The sequence below is a fragment of the Micromesistius poutassou genome, assembly GCF_964030765.1.
Source record: "Micromesistius poutassou genome assembly, chromosome: 19".
In the NCBI taxonomy this organism is placed as follows: Eukaryota; Metazoa; Chordata; class Actinopteri; order Gadiformes; family Gadidae; genus Micromesistius; species Micromesistius poutassou.
In genome coordinates this window covers 12,728,630-12,753,686 of record NC_140289.1, presented here as the reverse complement: position 1 = coordinate 12,753,686, position 25,057 = coordinate 12,728,630, and the positions used below count along the sequence as shown (strand labels likewise).

Below are 25,057 nucleotides of genomic sequence, written 5' to 3'. Positions count from 1 at the left end.
TATATGGAACATACGTTGTCATGTTCCATCATACCTAATCACATAATTCATAGTTGACTGTCATTTATAACTACACCCTGACCACGTTCACACAGCCGTTAAATATTAAGACATTTTATTATGCTATGTTCCTTTGAGACTGCAGTTAATGCGAAATCAACCGGGTTATTATGAAACATGGAAGATATTTAAGAGCTATAATAGATGGAAAAGAAAGGTACTGTTGGGCACCGGTAATGTGCACCGCTATGACATGAAGTTATAAAACATTCTGCATTTCCAAAGTGAGAGCCGGGCCATTTTTTATGTAAATTATGGGAATAATTAATTTAAAACAGATCAAGATAAGAGGACATAGGAAGGACATTATTCAATACAAAAATACATTAATATATAACTAGGCTGTTCCATATTGATCAAACTGAGAAACTATCAGCAAACACGGTAACCGTCCATTTGTCGTGTTTAAGACGGACGTTGGAAAATGCTTCACAACAATGTTATTTTTTTTTACTAGAATCAAGACAAAGAATTCACTTAGCTGTTGAAAATGTATTTATTGATTTACAAAAGGCAAAACATAACACCGCTTAAATAATTTGGTTTCGTCTGACACCTAGAAAGGTACTGTCAGTCTCCAGAGACAGGCCCATCTGGCCCTGGAGGCTTTTGTACACACTTATAGCAACATCTCAAAGCAGGAGAAATGCGTCTGCTCAGAGCGTTGGATACAGGTACTCTCCCAACATTTGAGTTGGGAAATTGGTTAAAATGAATGACAATTTTTGTGACCATGTCTTTTATGTATTGCTTTTTATACATTGGCAGTATATATTTTTTGGGATCTAAATATCACGACTGATTAAAATTCTGATTAATATTTTAAGGGGCCCAAAATGTAACGTAAATTAATAATGTAATGTAAATTAATTTATTTTAATATATATATAAAATATTTAAAATAAATATCTGTGGTTCAAAGGAGTAATAGTGTTTTGTTTCTTTACTGGTTGTAAATGTTTTGCTTGGTGACAATGCATGTAAGTACACAATTAGTCCAAATAATTGCACACAACTGTTAAAAAAAAGACTATTTAATTCAAACAAGGAATATAATGTAAACTAAAAGTAAATCAGGGAGTTAAGAATGACATCCTGACCATGTCACATGTACTTTAATTCCTTCCATTGTCTATTAGTGTTGTCTGTTAGTGTGTTCACGTGTGTTGGAGAAGAAATGTGTGCTGGATTATTCCAGACTCCCTTATCCACCAAGTGTCAAAACACAGTTATGCTTCTTAACAGTAATACGGAGTGAGACAGGTGACACAGATATTTACAGTAATCTTGTTTACAAAAAGCTCTGCCATGACCCAGTGATTCTAATTAAGGTATTTACGAGTTGAATCAAAAATAAACCCTGAATACAATTTCCACATGCTGGCTATGGAATGAAACAGTTTCTGATGGACCTCTGCTCATTAAGTATTCAAACAATTACAATTTAGGAGTTGAATCCAGGGAATTTTAATACAATTAACTTTTTAAAATATAAAGTAATGCAGAAAAGAGCATAAAACATAAAATGATTACAGTAACCTATTAAAAATTTTAAAATGAGCAAAAATCATTTTCTTCCCCAACCCAGAAACAATCCTGTAACCAAAGTATATTCCCCCGTTGTGATGTAATTCGCTGAATTGTATATCTCACCGGATTAAACAAAACGTTTTTACAGTGCTTTACCATTATACATTTACATTTGATCTTAAAGAGGGAAAACAATTTAGGCCATAAAAGTATCTATTGCTACCACACAGCTATGTGGCAGGAGGAGCATGATCCAGTTACTCAATTATTAAAAAAGTGCCCCAGCCCACCAGAACTAACTATAATTCTCAACATCAGAACGCCAAAGCAATATTGTCTTCCAACGTAATAATAGGTTCTTTCTTTTTGTCGGAAAATGAAAGTATGAGGAAAAATTAAGTAATTGTATAGGTGAATGGCTTACATCTGTATGCGAGTGATTTGGGGGGAGGGGGGGTGGAGATGAGCGGTTCATACAAGCCACTGGGAATATGAGCGGGTTGTGGTGGCTGTAGTCTATTTAGTGTTGAGCTCGTTCTCCAGCTCCATGAGCTTGCGTGACGCCTTGACCTTGTTAGACACCTCCTTGCCCTGGGAGAAGAGCCGCTGCCGCTCCTTGAACGTCAGGCTCTCTGGAGCTCCTGGGGCCGCGTTCTCCTGCTCCTGACTGAGAGGGGGAGTACATACTTCATGAAACCAAAACGCTCGCCATATCTGATGAAAACATAATCAAAACATAGTATGAGCAGTAATGAATACTTTGCTTTCAAAAAAAGATTTTGACTTGAACTGATTGAGGTCTGCAATGAACATGGCTGGCAGCAAAGCCCCGTCTCACCTTTTGGTCCACTTGTCCTTGAAGACCTCTCCCATTCCTACAAGTCCTGCAGGGTTTCCAGTGTACGAATCAAATCCTGTACAATAGAGGGTCAGTAAGTATCACTCTTAGTCAACCTCTCCTCCCAGACATTCTGCGGCATTGGCAAGCTGCTGTGTACCATTTAAAAATAAGTCCACATGAAAATATTCTAGATCTGTTGGTTCTGTACATTTCGAATTGAGTCCCTTTCTTAAACTTTTAATAAATGGTACTCGGCAGCTTGTCTTGTAGGATGTACAATAGTTACGTCACCAAAGAGATCCCAAAGACCAGAAGAAGCAGGAAGAACACTAGACGAGCATTAAGTTAACTGCTTCATCAAACAAGAAACACAAGGCCAGAAGAAGAGAAAAAGAAAGCTGTGTTAGAGGAAAGCAAACAGTAAAATTGTCGGTTACAAAGCTAATCCGTAGGAGTGAGGCATATGTTGAACATTACAACAGGGGTCATGGGTCAAGGTAACTCCGTTTTGGCCACACCTTTTAGTTGTTTGGAATTTTTCAGATTGAATACAAGCAAAGTAGAGATCCAAGTATAGCACAGTGGTACAATTCTGTCCCAATGTAATACCATGGAGTTGAATAGGTCAATGTGTGGCATTAAAGGTGACCTTGACCGTTGCCCAATACACAATGTTAGTTTGGCTCACATGCCCCTGCGTCATTCTCCAAGCGTGGACTGAATTGTATCCCAGATAATGGAGCAACGTCGACAGTATTAGGACTTGTATCGAAGACATTACGGGACAAAGCAAAAGGCTAATTTCATATTTATTAATTCAGCCTCATGTCTACTACCCACATTCCATAAAACACATGTCCAAGTGTATGTGGGAGTTGACATTTGTTGACTTTATTAATGGAGGGAATGGAAAAGGGGGACTAGATGGACTGGGGTTCAATGAGACAATTCATACGCAGACGCAGCGGCTCATGTTTTCACCTGACATAATCAGCTGGTCCGTTACGCTGGCAGCCCTGAGGAGCTAGCACTGTAGTTTACATTTGAAACATTTGTGGTTTCTGAGACTCAAATTAAATGTATCGTTTATTTAGTCATCTCAGTTAAATGTTCTTATAAGGAGGAAAGAGAAGTGACTCCAAAATGTATCAATCAATCTGATAGCCTCTAATTACTATAGTCTCTATAGTACTAATACTAGTCTCTAATTTGCCAGCATAACGTAATCGGCTAAGAATGTCTTATGGAAGTAGTGAGTGAGGCGGGAGATTCAGGTTCTGATGGTCACTTGAACAGCTGTCAAAGTGACCCATGGGAGCTGGGGTTAGCCAAGCAAGCAGCCTTTAGCCACATCAAGGCTAAAAAGCTAGAGATGTATAAAAGCTACACACATGCAGACCACCAGATAAATAGTTTGGTCTGAAACAGACAGAAGTGTCAGAAGTCCATGTCAGAAGAAGTGACATTGACGGCAGAGCAACCAGTAGATAGACTGACAAGCATACAGACAAGAGCCAGACCCACAACAAGGAAGGATGAACAAAGAAAACATTTAAAAGGAAGACGTCAAGAATAAGTAGGAAATCGGGGCACCGCCCGGATCAAGTTGAAGCTCAGCGCAAGCAGTAAAAGGCGATGGCTACCAAAGCTGAGTATTTGAGGGCAGTAATTATTTTGTTGAGGTGCAGTGTCGTGACTGTAAGAGGCATCCTTGTGGAGACGAGCGCGACTGGTTGAGTCGATGGGATTTGCAACAGGTGCTTAGTAGGAATGACGTTAAGGGAGATGAAGGGGGGGAGTTAGTGGGCGGTTTCCCCTTACATTAGGGCTAGTGATGAGTCTAGGTCCGAAAATGTGCCTTCATCTTTCTTTGCCTAATGGTAGATATACTCTGAGTGTATGTGTGAAACACCATTTGTGTTTGGCTGTTCAAAGTGTGCAGCCTTCAAATTTGTAAGCAGAACTCTGCCATAGGGCATTGGACTGGCCACACACACACACACACACACACACACACACACACACACACACACACACACACACACACACACACACACACACACACACACACACACACACACACACACACACACACACACACACACACACCTTGTTTCTAAACAACCAAAGACAATGTAGGTGCTTTGTACTCATAATTAGTGTGGTCAATTCAAAGAAATTAAAATGAGTGAATGGAAATAGTGGAGTGATCAATGAGGGTGAGAAAGCCAAGAGTGTATCTCATTTCCCTGAACCGTCCCCAAGCATGGCCGCGGGCAGGCAGATAAGCAGCTCGCTGACCCCTCCCTGAGCATGGCCGCGGGCAGGCAGATAAGCAGCTCGCTGCAACACCGCAGCAACCAAACAGACAAGAGGCGGCGAGCGACAACACCAACAGTACTATGATTGGTCTGGAGTGGTGCTACTCGAGTTGGGGATGTGGGCGGTCGGGTGGTGTCGGAGCTACGGTAGCTTATTTTTTTTACTGGCCACTAATAATGACCATCTGATTGGAAGAAGGCATTTGGGTGAGAAGGACAGAAAGAGGGTAAACCTAGAAAAGAACAACACAAACAATACAGAACAAATATGAAGGGCATTGGATCTGAAGAGACCGTCCACACTTAAAAAAACACACAAATAGATGGGGATGATTGACTAATATCTACAGAAAAGGTCAATTTTGACGAAATTTAGAAAAAGAAAACAGGTTGGGTCAAAATGATTGCCCCCCCTGCTGGAAGTCGGCTACACCACAGACTAGTGGACTAACGGGGGGGGGGACGAGCTCCTCCTCTCGCTCTACCTTTCATGAAGCTGGGTTTGGTGGGAGGGGGAGGGGCGTGGCCTGTACTGTTGGAGTTGTTGACTGGCAGCTGAAACGAGCTGGACAGGAAGATGCCGTCAGACAATGGGCGGGGCTTGCGGGCAGTGGGCGGCGGCCGAGGCTTCCCGGGCCCCGAGGCCGGGAGGTCACCGTATGACTTCCGGGTCGCCGACAGCTTGGGCTGACCTGATAGGGCGCTGGCCCTGGTGGCCTCCTCTCCTTCCTCATCGTCTTCCTCGTCACCTGCGTAGGACACGAATGTGGCGGTGTAGAGCGCGTCGGGGGAGACCACCTGGGTTTTGAGGTAGGAGGTGTTTCTCTGTGGGGGGGGCGGGGGCGTGTTAGTGGGGGGCTCGGGGGGCTGGTAGTCCCGGGGGAGGGGCGGCCGGTACAGACCACCAGGCTCCTCGGGCGTCAGCAGCTTCCTCTCTGCCTCGTCGTGCTGCCGGCGTCGCTCCGCCTCCAGGCGGTTGTAGTACTCCTCCTCCTGTCTCCTCTATGCACAGGAGTGGGACAACCTGTTAGTCAGCCGTCGCCTCAGGACAGGGCGTTCCTACCACCTGCTACCACACCACTGGGTACCACTGACAACGGCCACTAAGACTTGGCCCACCAATTTTTGAGAAATCAAACCTGGAGCCCCACTGCCTCGATGCCTTCGGAGCAGAGCCTAGTCTCTGTGCATGAGAACCCCCAGAGGTAGAGCTGAACAGAAGAAGAGCTAATTGTACTCAGGAGAAGGAGATTCTATGTCCCGTTGTTACCGCCGATATGTGGTCCGCCGGGTGTTTGGTGGATGAGGTCCATCCACGTCTGGGTGGAAGTCTCTTGGTTGTCAAGGCTCTCTCTCTCAAGGGCGACTCCGACCCAAAGGGACCCGTTGATAGGAGGACACGAGGGGTGTCGCAGCGCTGGTGTGTGTGCGTGACGGTGGAGAGGGGAAGTGCTTATGCCAAATACCGATGCCCTGTCCCTTTACCTTCCCTGCACCCTGACAGATGGGGGGCCTCCTTGATGCAGTGGTTGCTCCAAACTGAACAGGTTTTTAAGGTGGCAAATAAGTTAGAGTGGAGTCTCGGTGGATGATGGCTGGTTTAAGCAGCCTCACCAGACAGCTAACACTTCAGGGCTGCACACAAGAGGTTAAACCAGCCATCAACAGCTTGGATCACCATATGTATCATTGTCCTCAAACTCTGCAATAATCTGCTTATTTTTGGGGTATTTACCGAAGACGTCTGAACTGAATTGAAATGTTGCGATAAGTTCCATTTCAACTAGCTCATAGCTTAAAATCACCTGGACATATCTGTAGTCATGGCTGATCCATGGTGATTTCAATGTTTTCAATAAAATCACATCCTATAACTGATTAAAAAATGCTGGCCGGTCCCACTCTTTGTTTACAAGAATCTTACCATCGACACTCCTAAACCCACTCACAACATTCACAGTTAGCCGAGTTACGCTATTTCAAGGCACAAAGTTAGAGTGGACGCAACACGGTTATTGAGGTTTTTAAATTTAGTCTCCCGTCTACCTTCTGGGAGGGGCTAAATCTTACAGAGTGCTACTTTAAGTGACTGCAACATATTCATAACATTTGTGCACTTCACATTGGAATTCAAATCTAAAGGCTTTCTGGGTTACAGCTTGTGCACACATCGTAAGTCGCAAACATAAAAATGTTGAAGACATTTCAAACTATTATACGTTTAACTTATTGCTAAGACCAGGCTAATGCAATGTTTCTCATAGTAGAATGTATGTTTTTAACCCCAACTCATGCAGCCAGCGTCTGCATACGCTCTGTTTCAAGGACTGCCGTCTGAAGGGGAAACGCCACCACGGCGACCCGGGAGAGGCGTGGACCAGACGGTCACTACAGGGACAGGGCTTGGTGTGTATGTGGATGGATGAGACTGGCTGGCTGGAGGGTTGTGGATGGACGTATTTAAAAGTGGGTTTGGGTGAGGTGGGAGAGAAGCAGCATTTTCGGGTAATGGTTTTTGAATCGATGCTGGATGAAAATGGTTCCAACACATAACGTAAACGAATAACTTGAACAGATATTTGCTTTTTGCAAACCCCAAAAACTCAAACAATGAACTAATGACTGAAATAAAGAAACCCTGGCTAAAACATCAAACATCCACAGCACCACGTGATGGGGGCTCCATGCTCTACACACACTACAGGGGGAAGGGACACGGGGCAACATGCAACATCTTAAAGACTGTACACTCATACATTTCATTATTTAGTGATATATACATATATATTTACACACACGCACATATATAGGTGTATATATATATATAGGTGTGTGTGTGTGTGTGTGTGTCCCTAGTCGAGTGAAATCAATAAATAAAGAAATTCATACCAAGGTTAAAGAGCCATTGAACCCAAAACAACATTTTGGGGGTTTTAAACATGGTAATTGTCTCTTAATGATAAAATAGCATAGATTACCATGTTTCCTTTAATGTTTCCTTTTCCTTTAATATGAGAATATGTTACTGAAATTAGTCCCCAATTTAGTTTTAGTCAATTAATTTTTTTTGAGTTAAACAGGTGTAGAATCCACCACGGTGTGTGGACGATGAAGCTCTGTCTGAGCAGAGATTTATTCACTGTCCACGTCCGAGTGACGCTTAGGCTTCCCAGGTAAACTTAGCAAACATCACATACCAACACCTGAGAAGAGTGACAGCTGTAGTTACAGGTGTAGTTGTAGTTTTGTCTTTGTAACAAATCCCGCCAACAGTGGCTGGTTGTGAACACGTCACCCGGGATAAAGGTGTGAACACGCCCCGAGACTAGAGTGGTGAACACTGGCATCGTGAAACATTCAGACTTACATCAAGTGTTAAATGGAGCTTCATCAACCCAGTATTCACACAGACAACGTTGACAGTCCTCTAGCCACGGCCCAACATACCTTCTCATCTGCCTCCCGTCGGGCCCGCTCCTCCTCCCTCCAGCTCCTCTCCTCCTCCTGCTGCTTGGCCCGCTCCTCCTCCCTCCAGCTCCTCTCCTGCTCCTGCTTGGCCCGCTCCTCAACCTCCCGCTTGCGGATCTCCTCCAGCTGCTGTTTGCGCCGTCGCTCCTCGTCCTGCAACTGCTCAACACACACACGCATGCACACGCACACGGAGTGGCGAAAGCAGAGGAAGGTGAAAAAATAAGTTAGGGAGGAATCAGTGGTCACAGAGCGAATCAGAGACAGAACAGTATTATCTGAGTGGTAAGTAAATGCCTGCTTGTACAGAACCAAGGTTCAGTTGTAACAGAAACACACATGCGGCCACACACAGCGTGCAGCTTGCACACGCACACACACACACACACACACACACACACACACACACACACACACACACACCACAGAAAACATGCAAATGATCCAACACAACATGCACAAGGAGAATAAAACCCGGCAAGCTGATCAAACACACATCCCAACAAGGACGGACACACTCCACGCGCACCACGTGTGGAATGTTGAATTCTTCCTCAATGTTCTGCGCTGCCCAGCAAACATGCAACTTCATGACATGCTTCAGTTTGAAACAAACAACATTCCCAATGGCAGGAGAAACACGATGTCCCTGGAGGCAACACTATCCACGTAACCCCATCCCACACCACACTGTGGTGAGGTGTTGAGGGATATTGAGAAGTTGACCACTCACAGGGAAATGGAGGGATGAAGGTATGGAGACATGGCTAGGAGAGGCTCATGCAAACCACCCTGGAATCTGTTTGCCCCTTGCAAAGCATTTGGCCGTGCACCCCATCATTTATCTGCACTAAAACCAATACTGTTGCCATCCTCACGCTGTATCTCAAAGACCATTCTTTAAAGGTCATTTTACCTCAGGCACATAAGGAATAAACGTCAGAACAAGCGAGAACAAATTATGACAAACAATCACGGTCGTTAAAAAATTTAAAAAATTTGATACAACTGCACATCGTCATGTTGTTAAAAGGAACCTATATTAAATGCAAGTAACACTGGCTTTGTAGCGCCAATTGCTGGCTAAATGAATGATCAATACATTTAACAGACAGACACTCCTATAACCAGTGCTCAGGGCTCCCAGTATGCTTGCCCTGAATGGGCAAGCATACTGGGAGCCCTGAGATGACATGTTTCTATTAACCGTAGATCTTCCCGCCGATTAGATTCTGATTAGCCATCTGTGTATATCTGTCCATATATCCGTCTATCTGTCCGTCTGTATATCTAGAATTATCCGCACAGTGCTGACATGTGACATGTCCGCAACCCAACTGAATTAGCCCACTGTGTCTTCCCCCCACTCTAGGTCCTCGTTGTTTTGTCATTGTTTTGTTATTGTCATCGTTTGTTGTTCAGTAATTTTACCATTGTTGTTGTTTCGTGTGCTGTGTCTTTGTGAAATAAAAATGATAAATGCTAAACAAAAAAATACATTTAACGGATAGAGATAATTATATATCTATGAATATAATTTACCAATATAGATGCAATAAGAGGACTTGTTTGTTGAGAAATGTAAACTACTATTAAGTAAGCCTGAGTGTCTTACAGCATGTAGGCTACAGTGAGTATGACAAAGAGTAACTTTTCCCAAAGCAGAAATCAGGGCATTTGTGTACAGTGCGCTCCATGATTATTTATTTAATTTAGATTGGGAATAAAAATACAAAACAAAAGGACCTGTCAACGTAAAAGGACCTGTAGTCTCTGAGCTTGTTGTGGATAATGACTGATTTAAGTTTGGAGGAGGAGCAGAGGTTTGGGGGTCCTATTGACATTAAAGGGGAGATGATCCCAGTACTCTCTCACTCTAAGTCAGCCTGCCCGGCAACACCCCTTAAAACCAAAAAACAACCGCTGCCGTCCAGGTGAGCGGACAGGAAAAGTTGGCTATCTAGACAGGAAACAGGAAGTAAAACAAGTTACGCAAGTGAAAGGGAAGTGATGAACAACAGGACGAACGTACCAAGTCTAGAACAGAGATAGCAGGGACAGCTGTCTGCTGCTAAAGTGAAGAAGAGAGGGATTGAGCGAGAGAGGGGGAGTACAGGACAAACAAAAAGGAGAAGGTGAAGAATTAGCAAGGCTCAGGGTACCACCAAATGGTCCAAAGAAAGAGTGAAAGTCATCCCAATTCCCAAAGAAAGAAAAGCTAACAGAAAGAAATAAGAACAGATGAATAGTAAAAGAGGTAGGAAATAAATAAAAGAGGTGAAAACATTGTTTAATAAAATGTAGTGCAGCAAACATTCACTTGTACTTCATTATAAGGTCAGTGAATGTACCCTGCAAAGATATCTTGAATTGGGCCCAACCAGCGAAGACTACATACTGAAGCCAGATGGCCCTCACACACCATCCCCTCTACTGGACACTCACAAGGCTCTTGGATCAACCCTCGTGAACTTTGTGCCCATACACACATATACACTTTGAAACACAAAAAGGCACAAAAGAGTCCTCTAATGATAATACGTCGAGTACAGGTGCTGAAGGTCACATCTCCATGTGGTTATGCAGTGTGGTGCTTAGCGATCAGCCAAGCCCCATGCCACGCCTCCTGTAGCCCCTTCCCATCCCGCCAGATAGAAGCCGCTTCAGCATGGCAAAGCAATGGTGTAAGCATGTTGCAGAGGCACATCGCAGGACATTCATGGTGTGAGCTATAGGCACTTCCTACCTCCTTCAAGTCAACACTTTGATGAAGACCCTGCTCTTCCACTAGCTTCGTGCCCACCTCTGCCTTATCAACAACCATATTTACAATCTAAATGATTTATTATCTATAATATACCTGACGTAAATAATCATAATCCCTTTTCTATATCGACCTTACTATCTATCAATTGCAATGCAAATATTAAATACAAACTTCAACTACAATACTGCAGGGTCAGTACCAGAGTTACAAAATACTAATTTTTGGTGCTCACCATGTGGAAGGATTTTAAAAGTGTTTAAACAAACTTTAAAACTAAACTAACCCCTTATTTAGGGTTAGGGTTAGAAAATTAAAATTAATGGATCTCAAATTTGCCCCCTAGTCTCCAGCTTCACCCTGGATCTCGGTTCAGCCTCCAGCCTAAACCACTAGTCTCACCGGGCCCAGCCTCTGTCTAACTCCTGTCGGCTGCACCACTAGTCTCACCTCTGTCTAACTCCTGTTGGCTACACCACTAGTCTCACCTGGCCCAGCCTCTGTCTAACTCCTGTCGGCTGCACCACTAGTCTCACCGGGCCCAGCCTCTGTCTAACTCCTGTTGGCTGCACCACTAGTCTCACCGGGCCCTCAGCCTCCAGCCTCTGTCTAATCCTGTCGGCTACACCACTAGTCTTACCCGGGCCCTCTTCTCAGCCTCCAGCCTCTGCATGATCATGGCCGTGTCCACGTCCTCGTCGTCCTCTTCCTCCTCATCTTCGTCGCTTTGCTTGGACTCCTGCAGCCTCTTCTGGAACTGCCACTCTAGCATGAGCTTCCGGAGGCGGTCGCTCTCCTCTGCGGTGCGCTCCGGCTTGGCCTGGCAGTGGAAAGGAGTATTTTCTTGTTTATTAATCTATATTTTCATCCTATACTGCCCTGTATTTGCCGATACCCTCATTTCCCCTCTGGTATTGATAACATTCCATGTGATCTTATCTTCAAAGAGCAGATAGGTGACTCCGTACACCAGGTGGGTTGTGGAACATCAACACTCACCTGGAGCTCCTGGATCTCCTTGTCCAGCAGGTCCACGATGTGTAGTTGCTGCTGCTTCTCAGCCTTTTCGCGGGCATCCCTCTTCCAGGGATCCGGGGACAAGCTGTCACTGGAGGACAGCTCCTCCTTGCTGATGGTGATGTACTGCAGGTCACGTCGCTCAATAGTGCGTGGCTGCTGCTGTGGCAACAGCTCCCTGATCACCGTGTCCATGGCTGAAAGAGGTCAAACCCATGGGTTCACTAAAAGAGAACACTTCACAACCCCTACACAATAAGGTTTTAAACGTAATAAATGCAAGATTTGCAATTCAAGCTAGCCCCAGTCTTACACTCGTCACCTCTCCCTTCTCTCTTCAAACTGCTCCCAGACTCAAAAAGTATTACGAGATTTCTCTGGACTGCTGCAGAATCAAATGATCTCGATACCTGTACCCTCAAGTTAGCATCTACAGTACATTACATGTTTTTAAGAGCACATTTCAAACTAAAACATGGTGCTACTCTACTCTGGCCAAAATGAACCAGACCTTTAAAGTTAAGGACTGGTTCCTTTTGGCAGAGACATTTCTAAGCATAGTTTGAAATCTCAAACTATACAGATTTAGAAACCTTGACTGCAATTTAAACAAAAGCACATTACCAGGGTTAGGTCCAGCTGCCTGCCCTGGGGGAGGCCCCACATTGCGAGGGAGACTGCCCAGCTTCTCGGGCCGGGATGGGACCGGTGGCTGATGCTGGGGAGGGAGGTAGGGCTGGGCTGGGGGCGGCTGGTGGTGTGGAGGGGGGGCGGCCATGACAGGGTTTGAACGAATCTGCCCCAGCTTCTTCTCCTGCTCTCTCCGCTTCCTCTCCCTGTGAAAGAGCAACATGATCAACGTCCTCCGCAGTGGGATGCAAGAGGAATCAATAGGAAAGGCCCTTTCACATTTCAAAATAAAAAAAAACAATATCTTTTGTGCTATAACAGAAAAAAAAGTAAAAAGTCAAAGTAAAAAACAGAAGTGGTGAATACCATAACAGAAAGTGACTGCAAACACTCGTATACATGGAGAGTCATAATCGGGTAACTAAACAAATAAGACCTCAACAGGACTTGTAAAATGCATGTAAACACCTTTATCCGATCTACTTCGCACAAAAATCGGCACATGAACGGACAAGCTAGATTGGATAAGAACACCTAGATTAGTCATTCATAGTCTGGTCTCTACCTGCATGTACACAGCATAGTTTCGGAGTTTGCGTTCTGTGCATGCTCGAGATATTTTCCGGGGGCCGTGAGCTGGAAGTAGAAGGAGACGGTATACGTGTTGTCGCCGTCGGAAAACGAGACGTTGATTTATTTAAAAAGGTGGCGCAGAAGATGGAGGAAGCCAGTGTTGTGCCAATGTAGTTACCCCCTATAAGAAGCGTATCCCTGGCCGTGGGAGCGCGCATGGCATGCATTCAGTGCAGGTGGAAGCACACAGACACTACGCTTCGATTTCACCCAAGGCTGAATTAGAAGTACATGATTTCCTAAATGTTGGTCATAAACGAGGTTGTAAAGTAGTAACTTCGGTCACATCTGTCAAAATAAATGTTTTTTTTCGCCCGACGTGTTTACGATCTTTATTCATTCATTGCAGTGCGGCCGAACTGACGGGGATATTCTCTGATATTATGAATCTTAAAGACTGCGTCGGGTTCTCCGACTCTGGTACTTCCACAACAAGTAAAGACTTATAGTGGGGTTTATCTCGGCCATGGGGGAGAAGGAATTGCGGGAATGCCGTATAAGGACGGGTGGTGGAGGGGCTGCTCCGGCGGGAGAAAGATGTTTTCAGCAGACAGCTGTCAACTCACTTCAGGTCGGCGATTTATTTAAAAAGATGGCACAGAAGATGAAGGAAGCCGGTGTCGTGCCAATGTAGTTACCCTCAGAATTATGAAATGTTCAAAATGTTTTTCTAAATGTTGCTCATCAACGAGGTTGTTAAGTAGTAACTACGATCTTTATTCATTCATTGCGCCGCGGCCGAACATTCATTGCGCCGCGGCCGAACTACCGCACCACTGGCATGTATTGTGCGCTTGCGTCTGTCTGTCTGTCTGTTAGTTACTTATATTTCCAAATCACGTAAGAAAAAAAAAGGAATCAATTTGTGACGCTCTGTGTTGATTCTGTGGCGCTGCGCCACACATTGGTCTTTGTATGGGAAACACTGGGATAACAGTGCACCATAACAGGAAGTGACATTAACATAGCAGCAGTTAACGGTAACAGGGGTCAACATGTAACAGGAAGTGACATTAACAAAAGCAGGTAACAGGAAGTGACATTAACAGAAGTACATACCTCTCCTCCTCCAGACGAGCCTTCTCCTTCTCATACCAGCGCTGCTGCTCCTCCCGTTTCTTGCGGTCGGCCGCCTGCTGTGCCGTGGCGGCGTTGAGCACGGGGGGCGGGGGCAGGGGGAGGTCCAGCGGGGGGTCATAGGGGTCGTGGGGGAAGTGGGTGGGGGGAGGCGGTGGGGGTGGAGGGGGGAGGTCAGAGCGCGACGGTGTGTGTTGCGGGGGCCCGGAGTGCGGTGCGTTGGGCGTCTTCCAGCGACCGGGCCCGCTCTTGTGGTTAGGGTGGGTCTTGCTGTTGGAGGAGGAGGAGGCGTTGGAGAAGTTGAGGTGCTCCTGGCTGGAGGTGGAGGACTCCACCGAGGAGGAGACCTGCTGGTGGTTACCCCAGTGGTCCACGGCCCCCGGGAGACCTACAACAATAAACAACCACAACGCTTGCTAAGTTACATAATAATAATTCAAGTTAAGAGTTCAATCAAGTAGCAATAGTTATAACAGTTATCTAGTGGAATACATGTTTATAGTGTAGAAGTTATACATTTGTTCTGACATATGTATGCAGCTTTTGGTGCACTCCTTTGTATGGATGTGGATAATGCCTAACATTACTTCCGAATATGGAAAGCAATCAGTGAATTTAGGTCTTAAATATGGGAGTGGTTTAAAACTAGAAAATGAAAAATGAGGTCAGTGCTGTAGTGCAAAGTGAGGTGGAAAATATGTTTTAGTAAAGCCACATAGTTTAAGACTTAACGTAGTTTTGAATGGCTTAAATGGTGTAAACATGCACACCATTTAAAAATGTTAAATGGGTGGAAACAAATAAAGTGAAGTGTTGAGAAATATATATATAAAAAAAATACATTTCAGATAACATAGAATAGCTGAGCTGTTCTGATAGTGTGTGCGTTCGTGCATGTGTGCGTGTGGTAGTAACTTGGAAAAGTTATGTTATTTACCTTATTCCTTCACATCTAGTTCATCGAAATAAGCTCACAAAATGATGAGGCTTATACCATTGGACTCTTTTAAATCTCAGCTATCCTATTGCATATTGTCTGTGTAGATTGCATGACGTAAAAAAGTTGTTAGCATGTAGCTTCTACCGGGAGTACTCCAGGATAGGTAGCAAGCACGTAGCCTCTAGCCAATAAACGGGGGTCCCCACGGACAAACGCCCAATATATAATAATCATATTCCAATCTATTCATCTTTTAGCGCCAGTGTAACAAGTAATAACGTAACTTAAGCTTGACGCAATGGTTAACTTTTGTGATAGCCACGTTGGGCTAGAGCGTCACCTAAATCCATATCCCTAGAACAGCCTCAAGAGAAGTCAATGACACCAACTGAAAATATACGAAGCGGGTATGAAATTAAACTGTTAAACTAAGTCTGAAAAAAGTATAAATTATATTGAAAATCAGTTCCAATACAGTTGAAGATACAAGTGTGACAATTTGTTAAATGTTTTAACAAAGGTTAAAAATTGACCAAGATACAAAGTCTGAAGTAGTTAGGCTTTGCTGTCCTCCCATTGTAAAAAAATATAAAAAGTTGAAAATATAAAAAAATCGGAATAGAAGGGTACGATTCCAAGCTAATTTAAACATTTTGAAATTTGAATGGAGTCTCTAGGTGAATAATTGTGGAATGAGTAGGGTCCCAAAGTTTGTAGAGAATAAGTAAGAAAGAAAGAAAGAAAACTACAGAAAAATAACCCTAAATGGGTTTCTACCTCACCATCACAGTAATTTTTTTTACGGAATACTTCATTTCATAAAGATTTACTTAAAGGTCCCATTCCATGAAATTTTCACTTTATGAGGTTTTCTAACATTAACATGAGTTCCCCTAGCCTGCCTATGGTCCCCCAGTAGCTAAGAAATGCGTTAGGTGTAAAACGAGCAGTAGGTATCTTGCTCCGCCTTTGAAAAAATGAAGGCTCAAACGCGCCGATTTGGGATCTGGCCCCATATGTCGTCATATGGGACCAGGTTACCTCCCCTTTCTCTGCTTGGCCCGCCCAGAGAATTTGGCCCACCAATGAGACAATGAGCTAGGACCGTTCGAGCGCCACATGTGTGTGTGTGAATACACACACTGTTATTTAGATAACCGTTCTGCTGTTGGTGTTATGGCGCATAACACGCAACACAATAACGCAAGCTAGCATAAAGCTGTCATTTGGTGAAAAGACTAGACTGCGTCGGGTTCTCTGAGGTCTCTGGTATTTCCACAACGAGATTCGTAGTGGGGGTTATCTCAGCCATGGTTGAGAAGGAATTGGGAACCGCGACATGGAGGAGAAAGACACTAGCGCATGGTACCGTGGCCGCAAGCTGCTCAGGGCCACACCCCCACCCTCCACCTGGACCCGCCTCTAAAAACGGCACGTTTGTGGAGAGCTCATTGTGGGACTGGATCGTAGTGGCTGTAACTCTGCACCAAGGCTGAATTTCTTGAACGTCTTCAAGTACTGTATTAGGGGCCCACTAACACCTATATAAAAGCATCCATAAAGTAGCATGCCATAGGATCTTTAAAACCAATGTATGTCAGCTGACCTCTCTGGTAGTCCATGTCACGGTGGGCGTAGTCAGCCTCACGCTGGTACTCATTCTCCCGGTAGTGCTGCTCCTCCCGCTGGTGAAGCTGCTGCTGCTGCTGGAGGTGCAGCAGGTCCTCCTGCCTCAAGCCCCCTGGAGCAGGGTATTGCTCCTCCTGCCTCAAGCCCCCTGGGGCAGGGTACAGCTCCTCCTGGGACTGGCCCATCTTATCCACACGCTGAGGAGGGACACCAGGTTAACTAACAAGGTCTTTCTTCATTTTTATCACACACACACACACACACACACACACACACACACACACACACACACACACACACACACACACACACACACACACACACACACACACACACACACACACACACACACACACACACACACACAAAGTGCGCTAGATCTACTAGAGCCTCCACTAGGGGGAACTGTTCTATAGCAGGATGCCATAAGGGCGCTAGATCTACACAAAGTTAATTATATGCATTGTGATATGTAATATGTATGTACATGTTAAGGGCGGTGCCCTCTATGCACGTTTCAAGTTTCTACCTCATTCTGAAGATGACTCGTGGTTGATAGAATAATGCTAATTCGCATATCTAGAAATTGCCATAACTCTGCAATGTTTTTTTATTACATAAACAATGTCAAAGTGTAAGATCCAACAAGTCCATAGATCATGTGTACGAGATTTTGTGTCATTTTGACTTATGGTTGATTCTGAGAAACTTTTTGAAGTTTTTCAGATTTTTAGCATCAAACTTTTTGGAGACTCGCAATTCTGAGAAACAATTAGGCTGGAGAAATGTACAATCTTTTTAACATTCCCACCTTAAAATATATATTTTATTGATTAGTCTGCCTACCTGCATGCTGTTGTGAAGTCCTTCGGAAAGGACTCCTGGCAAGCGCTCCCTGTCATCCATGGGCTGCCAATGCTGGGCAGGAGGAGCCTGGTTCTGGCCCTGCCCAGGGACCACCACCACCCGGTCCTGGCTCTTGGAGGCTGGGATGGTGAAGTACTCCCTGGGGTACGTCTGCGTTGGGATGGGGTACTCTTCCGGATGAGGGGGAGAGTCCTCCTCCTAAAGGATTTCAGTACAACCACATGGTTCAAAATTAGGCTCAATATTTACAGTGTGCCAGGCAACCTATCGTAATTAGTGTGACTAGAGTGATTTTCCACAACAAGACGTTGGGCCACACACACGTGGCATGTGTCAGCATTGGTTTCTCACGTCAGCGGCGCATAGGTTGCCGGTGGAGACAGACGTGATCTTGGTTCCTGGCCCACCAGGGTAGTCGGACTTGCTTCTCGGACTCTGACCTTGATCTAGATGAATAAAAGTATGGATTAAAGCACTAGCAATTTAAATACAAATCAAATGATCAACTGTTAAATCAAGGTATCAGTATAGTCTTGGCTCACCATTTCATGAACAATGAAATGAACTAACAAATAATTAATTGATCAGTACATTCAGGACATTCCTGACAGGCGGTAATTATTGTAAATTGAAGTGTAACCGAGGCCTCCTGGTTTTTACTGCACTTCCATGTGACACTTGTAATGCTGCCATATTGTGGCTTGTACTAATCACTATTCACAAATGATCATTCCTCCTAATAGACAAATAAAATTCCACATTTATAATATGTAGGCCTACCCTTTATTTAACTACATAGGCTATATGAATATCCATCAATGAACTAAAGATGCAAGAAATGCTCGTTATTGATTTCGTAATTGATTTACTTAAATAACGACATTCAACCACATGAACCTCAGTACTTCATTCATTTAAAAGTGTAATATAAAATGTTTTGACACTCTTATTGTCAAGAGTGATTATTGCTGAGATTGCTTCTGTTTTTACTTAATATACTTGACCGCACTCTCCACTCCAGCTTACCTAGTGAGTACTAGTGAGAACTTACTGCTCCAGTTTCAAGTTCTTAGTGCAAGTTTGAAATGAGGTGATGAGAAACTTAACATTACACTCCGCACATTGCTGTGATTTAAGTATTTTTTGAATGGAAATAAAACATTTCATTTCCATTTGTTCCGTATTCTCTATCAGTAGTTTATAATGACACCAAATTTCCCCTTTGGGTGTCGAGATGAAGAAGTTTGGGAACCCCCCGCTAAAGACTCAATAAATGCTACTTGTTTGGGTTTCTTCTCATAATTAGGGGGTCCTACCAAACCGTAGGAACCCTATCGTTATTATTTAATTTTTTTATCTCAAAAATGACATGGTCAAAGGTTATGAAAGGTGGTAGGCTTGTAGAACTCGTAGAACTTGTAGTGAAATGATTCAGGAATAAAAATGGACGGGCCAGAGTTAACTATAGGTGGCTCAATAATAAGCCTTTGAAGTGCAACATACTCAACAGGCTGCCCTTTCCTAGCCTGGCTATTGCCAGACCAAGCTCAATCGTAGCTTGCACGTTGGTCTGGGGAAGCTGCTGTAATTTTCTTCAGCACAAGAGGCATGATCAATGGGCGGAATTAAATTGACTGTGTACGCAATTGGCTGCTTGCCGTCACTTCCCTGTCGTCATTGTGTTATACAAGCCACACCAGGCGGAAAAGCCAGCTTGGTGATTGGCTCCCGCAAAAACGTATCGAAACTAAAAAGAAATGTGGGTCTTCTCCAGACCCTTCTGCAGAGCGAACTCAAATCGCCGGCAGAATTGGCGGGGCTACCCAGTCTAGTCATTTCCACTAGGAAAGTGCAATATGCATGAAACTTGTTACACATGCACCATTCGTCATGATGAACAACTTTCAGAGTCTGACCCATATGGTCAGATCATTATAACTTGATGCAATGGCTCCAACTCGACCAAACACCCACACTCCAAAAGATTTGTTGCCGGAAGTTGTAAAGGCTCCAAAATCAGCACACATGTACTAGGTGACTGTGGGACTATATGGTGTGAAATTCATAGCAATAAGGCCCAAGCTGGCAGAGATATACTGTACTTTTTAAAGTGAAATAATATAATATCTCTGATGTTTAAACAGCTCTAACATTGCGTCAAAAACACGCAGGCTCGGCTGTCTACAATATATGGCTACAAAGAGTAGATTCCATAGTATACCCATGACAAATTTCAAGTCTATCGCTGAAAAGAAAAAATTGATTTGCATTTTTTTGAAGTTGCCTTTCTGATTCGAGGCCTCTCTCCAAAGCAGGCTTAATTTTGCAAATGTCAGTTTTGACAGTGGGCTTTGACAAAGTATGCTTTAGAAACATGGTTGGTGATTGTTTTGATATGTCAACTTCCGGTAAACCAGTTTTTAAGGCATACCAATGCCATATTACCTTACCTACCAAGCTCACCATAACTCCAAGAATGGAATACTCTATTCTGCCCTTGGCACTCAACACGTCCACGCAGTGTAGTGGTATTGCATCGGACTCATGAACTATTTGGTGAGACATGGCATGACATCAAATAATGTTAACCATCATGTATTCATTAGGATACCATCATACTGTAGGACTCCGTCATGGTTGCTTGCAACTATATTGTTTTTAGCTGTTGTATTTCATTAAGCTTAGAATTTGCCCTTTTAGTGGTTAAAAACTGTCCTTTACGTAGTTTTTCCTAAACTCTTAAAACTCATAAAGACAGCGTATTTTATCATTGAAATTTGCAAATAAAAAGTCCACTTTCACTCCGGTAGTAATACTCCTGTGGTAAAATGCATTATTCAAACACGCAGGTTGAAGCCACATAATTAGGATCCAAACTAAATGAAGGAGATCTCGCGCACTGAAGACTCAAAGGTTGCTCATTCGGCTCTCATGAAGACCCAGTTGTAGAGGTTGCTCATTATTGCTGCTTGCGGTTTTTTTAAGAGGCACTCATCTAAACACCTTCCAACTTGACTTCCTTTGGTTCCCAGAAATACACACGCCTAGTGTGAAGTCCATCTGAATAATGTTAGTCAACAGTTGTATATCCAGCATCCATCTAAAGTCGCCAAGTTAACTGTGTGTAGGCATTTTGCAAACGTAGTTAAAGACATAATGGCGTCCCTCAGCAGAGCCATAAGCCCCGCCCCCACTGCAGCACAGAGCAACGCTGGCTCTTCCTTTTGTTCCAAGGTTATTCATACTAACATGTGGGTCCAAATAAGTCCATACTGAAATTCCTCGGGTCCCCAGAAATACACCGGGCAAGTATGAAGTAGTTAGTAGGTAGTTTCGACGTTGCCACTTTAAATAAAATGACATGAATGGACCTGAATCACCGATGTTAAGGTGTGTGAGTGTGAGAGACATCAGGGGTTCACTCACTGGCTACATTGGGGCTGGACCGGTGGTCGGCGCGGTTCTTGAGCAGCCGCTCCTCCCCGCTCATCTTCTTGGGTTCTGGGTACGACTCCCAGCCGGCCTGCGGGCTCTCTGGCGAGCCGTTCTGAGCGGCCGTGTTGTACAGCTCAAAGCCCTCGCTCTTGGGACGCATCTTGCCATTCTTGTCCCGTCCGCGGTCAGACGCTGGTGACAGAAAGGGTGTTCAGAGGTTTGAGTTAGAAGATTGACTCAGAGACTGTGGCTCCCCCTAGTGGGCAATTGAGGCACTGCACCTGGGCTGCCAATTACGCCCAATATTAGATTCAGATTCCTTTATTAGTCCCCGAGGGGCAAATCAGTTTTACAGCCAACCCAAACATTAAGGGTGAAAAGTGCATTAGTATACAATGCTAAAAGTAAAAAAATACCCTTTCGGCATTGCCTAACATCTTCCCCCTGAGCTAATGCCGCCCATGAGATGAGACGGATATATTAGTTTTTTATATGGAAGGTATAATGTGGTTAGGACATGTCAGATCTTCTGAAAGCAACTCCTAGGCTCAACACAGCAGTCATCAAGAATAACATTGGGAATGTGGGTAAAACTTGCAGCTCTCATCGATGAAAGCATAGTGCAATAAATACAGCTTAGGCAATACATTGTTACATACATTCATATTTGATGATGATATGGAGAGTCAGCCTGTTCAATTACTGGTTTTCCCTTATAACAATAAAACACATGCAGCCCAAGAGGTGAATTCCTCTGGTAATAGAGTCAAAGCGGGCAGGGCCGAGGGCGGAGCCATCCGGCCTCTGTTGACATTGGAACACCAGCGGGCTTCTTAATGGAAACTCCCTTTAAACGACACTTCAGTCCACAGAACGGACAGGAGTACTCCCTTAACTAACACACTCAGATTCCATCACGCACAACTGGACCAGTTAAATTTTGTGTTGGCGAGTTCAGGAACATTGAACTCACACTAGAACTCACGGGATGGCGAGCAGCAACACACCCCCTGCTCGACCAAAAACTTGTATAAACGGGTTGCTTGCAGTGAGTGTGTCCTCCACGCTGCCTGGAAGAGTAGCTAGAAGGCACGGGCGAACAAGCGCCACGAGATGGCCCATCAGCATTTGTACCATTGTTCTCCCCTTCCATCTAAAGGACCACAATGGAAACAAGCCTTTAGGCTTTATTGTGTTTTTTTAATCACACTTTTTGTTAATTGTTGTTCAATAAAGTTTTCATTCATTCATTCATTCATTCATTCAGCAGCAGTGGGGTCTAGTCGTCAGATCAGACGGATGGCGAAGTCATGACCTGCCGTGCTCTGCCTCTCATTGGCTAGTACTCTTAGGACCCCCCCTGCCGAATAATTTGTGGGGGAATTACTTACTCAGATTGTCTGAAAGCAGCTCTTAGGCTCAACACAGCAGGGCTCAAGACGCTCATTTACTACTGCTGGCACTGGTGCCACTACTCTTCATTTGGTGTCCCCCACATGTGCGGGTCACCTTCAATATTGCATTTTGTTAGAAACTGCAGGTGCATTTCACTCCACCTCACCACTACAAGAGACACCAAGTGGTGATTCAGTGTACAGCCTTGCTCCTCCCCCTTGCTCCTCCCACTATAAATAGAGGCCTAGTGAGGCCTTCCCCCCTTTGTCTAACCACTTCCTCACCATGATTGAGTGTGTGAAGGTGTTTGCCGTGTGTCTTTTGAATTACCTTCAATGTAAGTAATAAGTAATTTCTTTATACTTATTGGAATAGTGTTTGTTTTAGAAATGATGTGATGGTTAAATGGCTGATCTTTACTTTGTTACATTATGTTATGAAGTACTGCAATGTCAAAGTATTTCATTTGATTTAAAGGCCAAATTTATGTTTGTTAAGAGAGATATTATAACTTATCTCTTTCTTTGTCTAGAACCATGACAATCATCACGACCAAACCTGCTTTGCTTGCTAAGTGAAGTCAAGTAAACACATCCTTGCTTCCTGGTGGTTTGTGGCTCCAGTACAAACCTACTCTTCACTACACATTTCTTTGCACTTGAATAGTGCTATTGCTACGGTGCAATTTCATTGAACCGTTGTACAATGTTGTTTTTTTTCAATGCTTGTTTTATCCTTTTTGGTGAAGAGTGAGTAAGACAGGAAGGTATGGGAGAGAGAGGGGAAGACATGCAGCAAAGGACAGCGGGCAGGAATCAAACCCGGGTCGCTGTGGTAAGGACTGGGCCTTAACAGTTCTCTACCCGGTGGCTCCCGGTGCCCCAAAGCAGTGGCTCTTCAGTGAAACGTTACGTTGGTTGTGTTTCCAATGAGAGCTCAAACACCGGCGCCACCATACTTGCTCTATAACTTACAGCACTGCTCAAAACCTTGGCGTGCATCACAGCGCCATAACCACTCATTAAAGAAAGGACGAGACCTAAAGTCATCAAAGAGCCATTACCACTCAATATATTAAACACAGAACAAGACCTATAGTCATCACATGACCACTCAATATATTAAACACAGAACAAGACCTATAGTCATCACATGACCACTCAATATATTAAACACAGAACAAGACCTATAGTCATCACATGACCACTCATTATATTAAACACAGAACAAGACCTATAGTCATCACATGACCACTCAATATATTAAACACAGAACAAGACCTATAGTCATCACATGACCACTCAATATATTAAACACAGAACAAGACCTATAGTCATCACATGACCACTCAATATATTAAACACAGAACAAGACCTATAGTCATCACATGACCACTCAATATATTAAACACAGAACAAGACCTATAGTCATCACATGACCACTCAATACATTAAACACAGAACAAGACCTATAGACATCACATGACCACTCATTATATTAAACACAGAACAAGACCTATAGTCATCACATGACCACTCAATATATTAAACACAGAACAAGACCTATAAGCATCACATGACCACTCATTATATTAAACACAGAACAATACCTATAGTCATCACATGACCACTCATTATATTAAACACAGAACAATACCTATAGTCATCACATGACCACTCAATATATTAAACACAGAACAAGACCTATAGTCATCACATGACCACTCAATATATTAAACACAGAACAAGGCCTGAAGTTGACGCTGCACAACGTGGTTCTCTGTGGCTCGTGACCCGCTTCACATTACATCTGTAACAGAGTCAGGCTCGGACCAAGAGTGGATCAGAAAGCCACTGTCTACCTCCACACAGTTCTAACGTGATATTGCAGTTACCCTTTTGAACGTTACTCCAACAAAACATGTGTTTATACAGTTTCAGAAATGAAAACTATCTAGCAACCATTCAGGTCACAGGAATGCAACAGGTACAACAGACCAGGAGCTAGCAGCAGGAAGGTGGTACGAACCTCGGGGCATCATGGGGCTTGGCTGGTTGAGCAGAGTAGCGAGGCCATGGTAGATGGCACCCTGCTTGGCCACCTCCAGGGTTACCACAGAGCCCGTTCGTGTCATCAGTTCTGCAGCTCTGACCACACAAACAATGACAGATTGAAGAGAGGATGAAGCATGACCAAAAGAGCAGGCTTCTAGGACAAAATTCCAGGTTTTCGAGCTCTGACTCAATATTTGTGACTTGTCACTCAATCATCTCTGACTTGACAACGTTTTTGTTTTACTTGGAATTGGTCTTTAATCTTAACGGTTGTCTCTGAATTAATATTCATCAATGATTCAGTCTATTTTTTAGGTATACAAATACAAGCTATATTTTGGTTATTATAAATAAAGAGATGCTCATAAGCAGCCGGTCAGCTTGTGGCCCGAGCAT

The 25,057-nt window shown here is 43.9% G+C and overlaps 1 protein-coding gene across 5 annotated transcripts in view; it reads right to left on the bottom strand.

Annotated features, from left to right (window-relative positions):
- Positions 1–551: 551 nt before the first annotated feature.
- Positions 552–25,057, bottom strand: part of afdna (afadin, adherens junction formation factor a) — an 85,753-nt gene continuing 61,247 nt past the window's right edge. For 4 of the 5 annotated variants that reach the window (XM_084483864.1, XM_084483867.1, XM_084483866.1 and 1 more), the window contains 13 exons: positions 24,636–24,754; positions 21,204–21,404; positions 18,129–18,223; positions 17,757–17,975; positions 16,888–17,107; positions 14,324–14,729; positions 12,626–12,837; positions 11,984–12,198; positions 11,625–11,804; positions 8,200–8,379; positions 5,238–5,754; positions 2,429–2,504; positions 552–2,257 (listed from right to left, as the gene is read on the bottom strand). In XM_084483864.1, coding sequence (XP_084339990.1) covers positions 2,107–2,257; positions 2,429–2,504; positions 5,238–5,754; positions 8,200–8,379; positions 11,625–11,804; positions 11,984–12,198; positions 12,626–12,837; positions 14,324–14,729; positions 16,888–17,107; positions 17,757–17,975; positions 18,129–18,223; positions 21,204–21,404; positions 24,636–24,754 — 2,791 coding nt within the window. In that variant the 3' untranslated portion in view covers positions 552–2,106. The remainder of the gene's footprint in view (positions 2,258–2,428; positions 2,505–5,237; positions 5,755–8,199; positions 8,380–11,624; positions 11,805–11,983; positions 12,199–12,625; positions 12,838–14,323; positions 14,730–16,887; positions 17,108–17,756; positions 17,976–18,128; positions 18,224–21,203; positions 21,405–24,635; positions 24,755–25,057) is intronic. The other variant, XM_084483868.1, reaches the window with a different exon arrangement.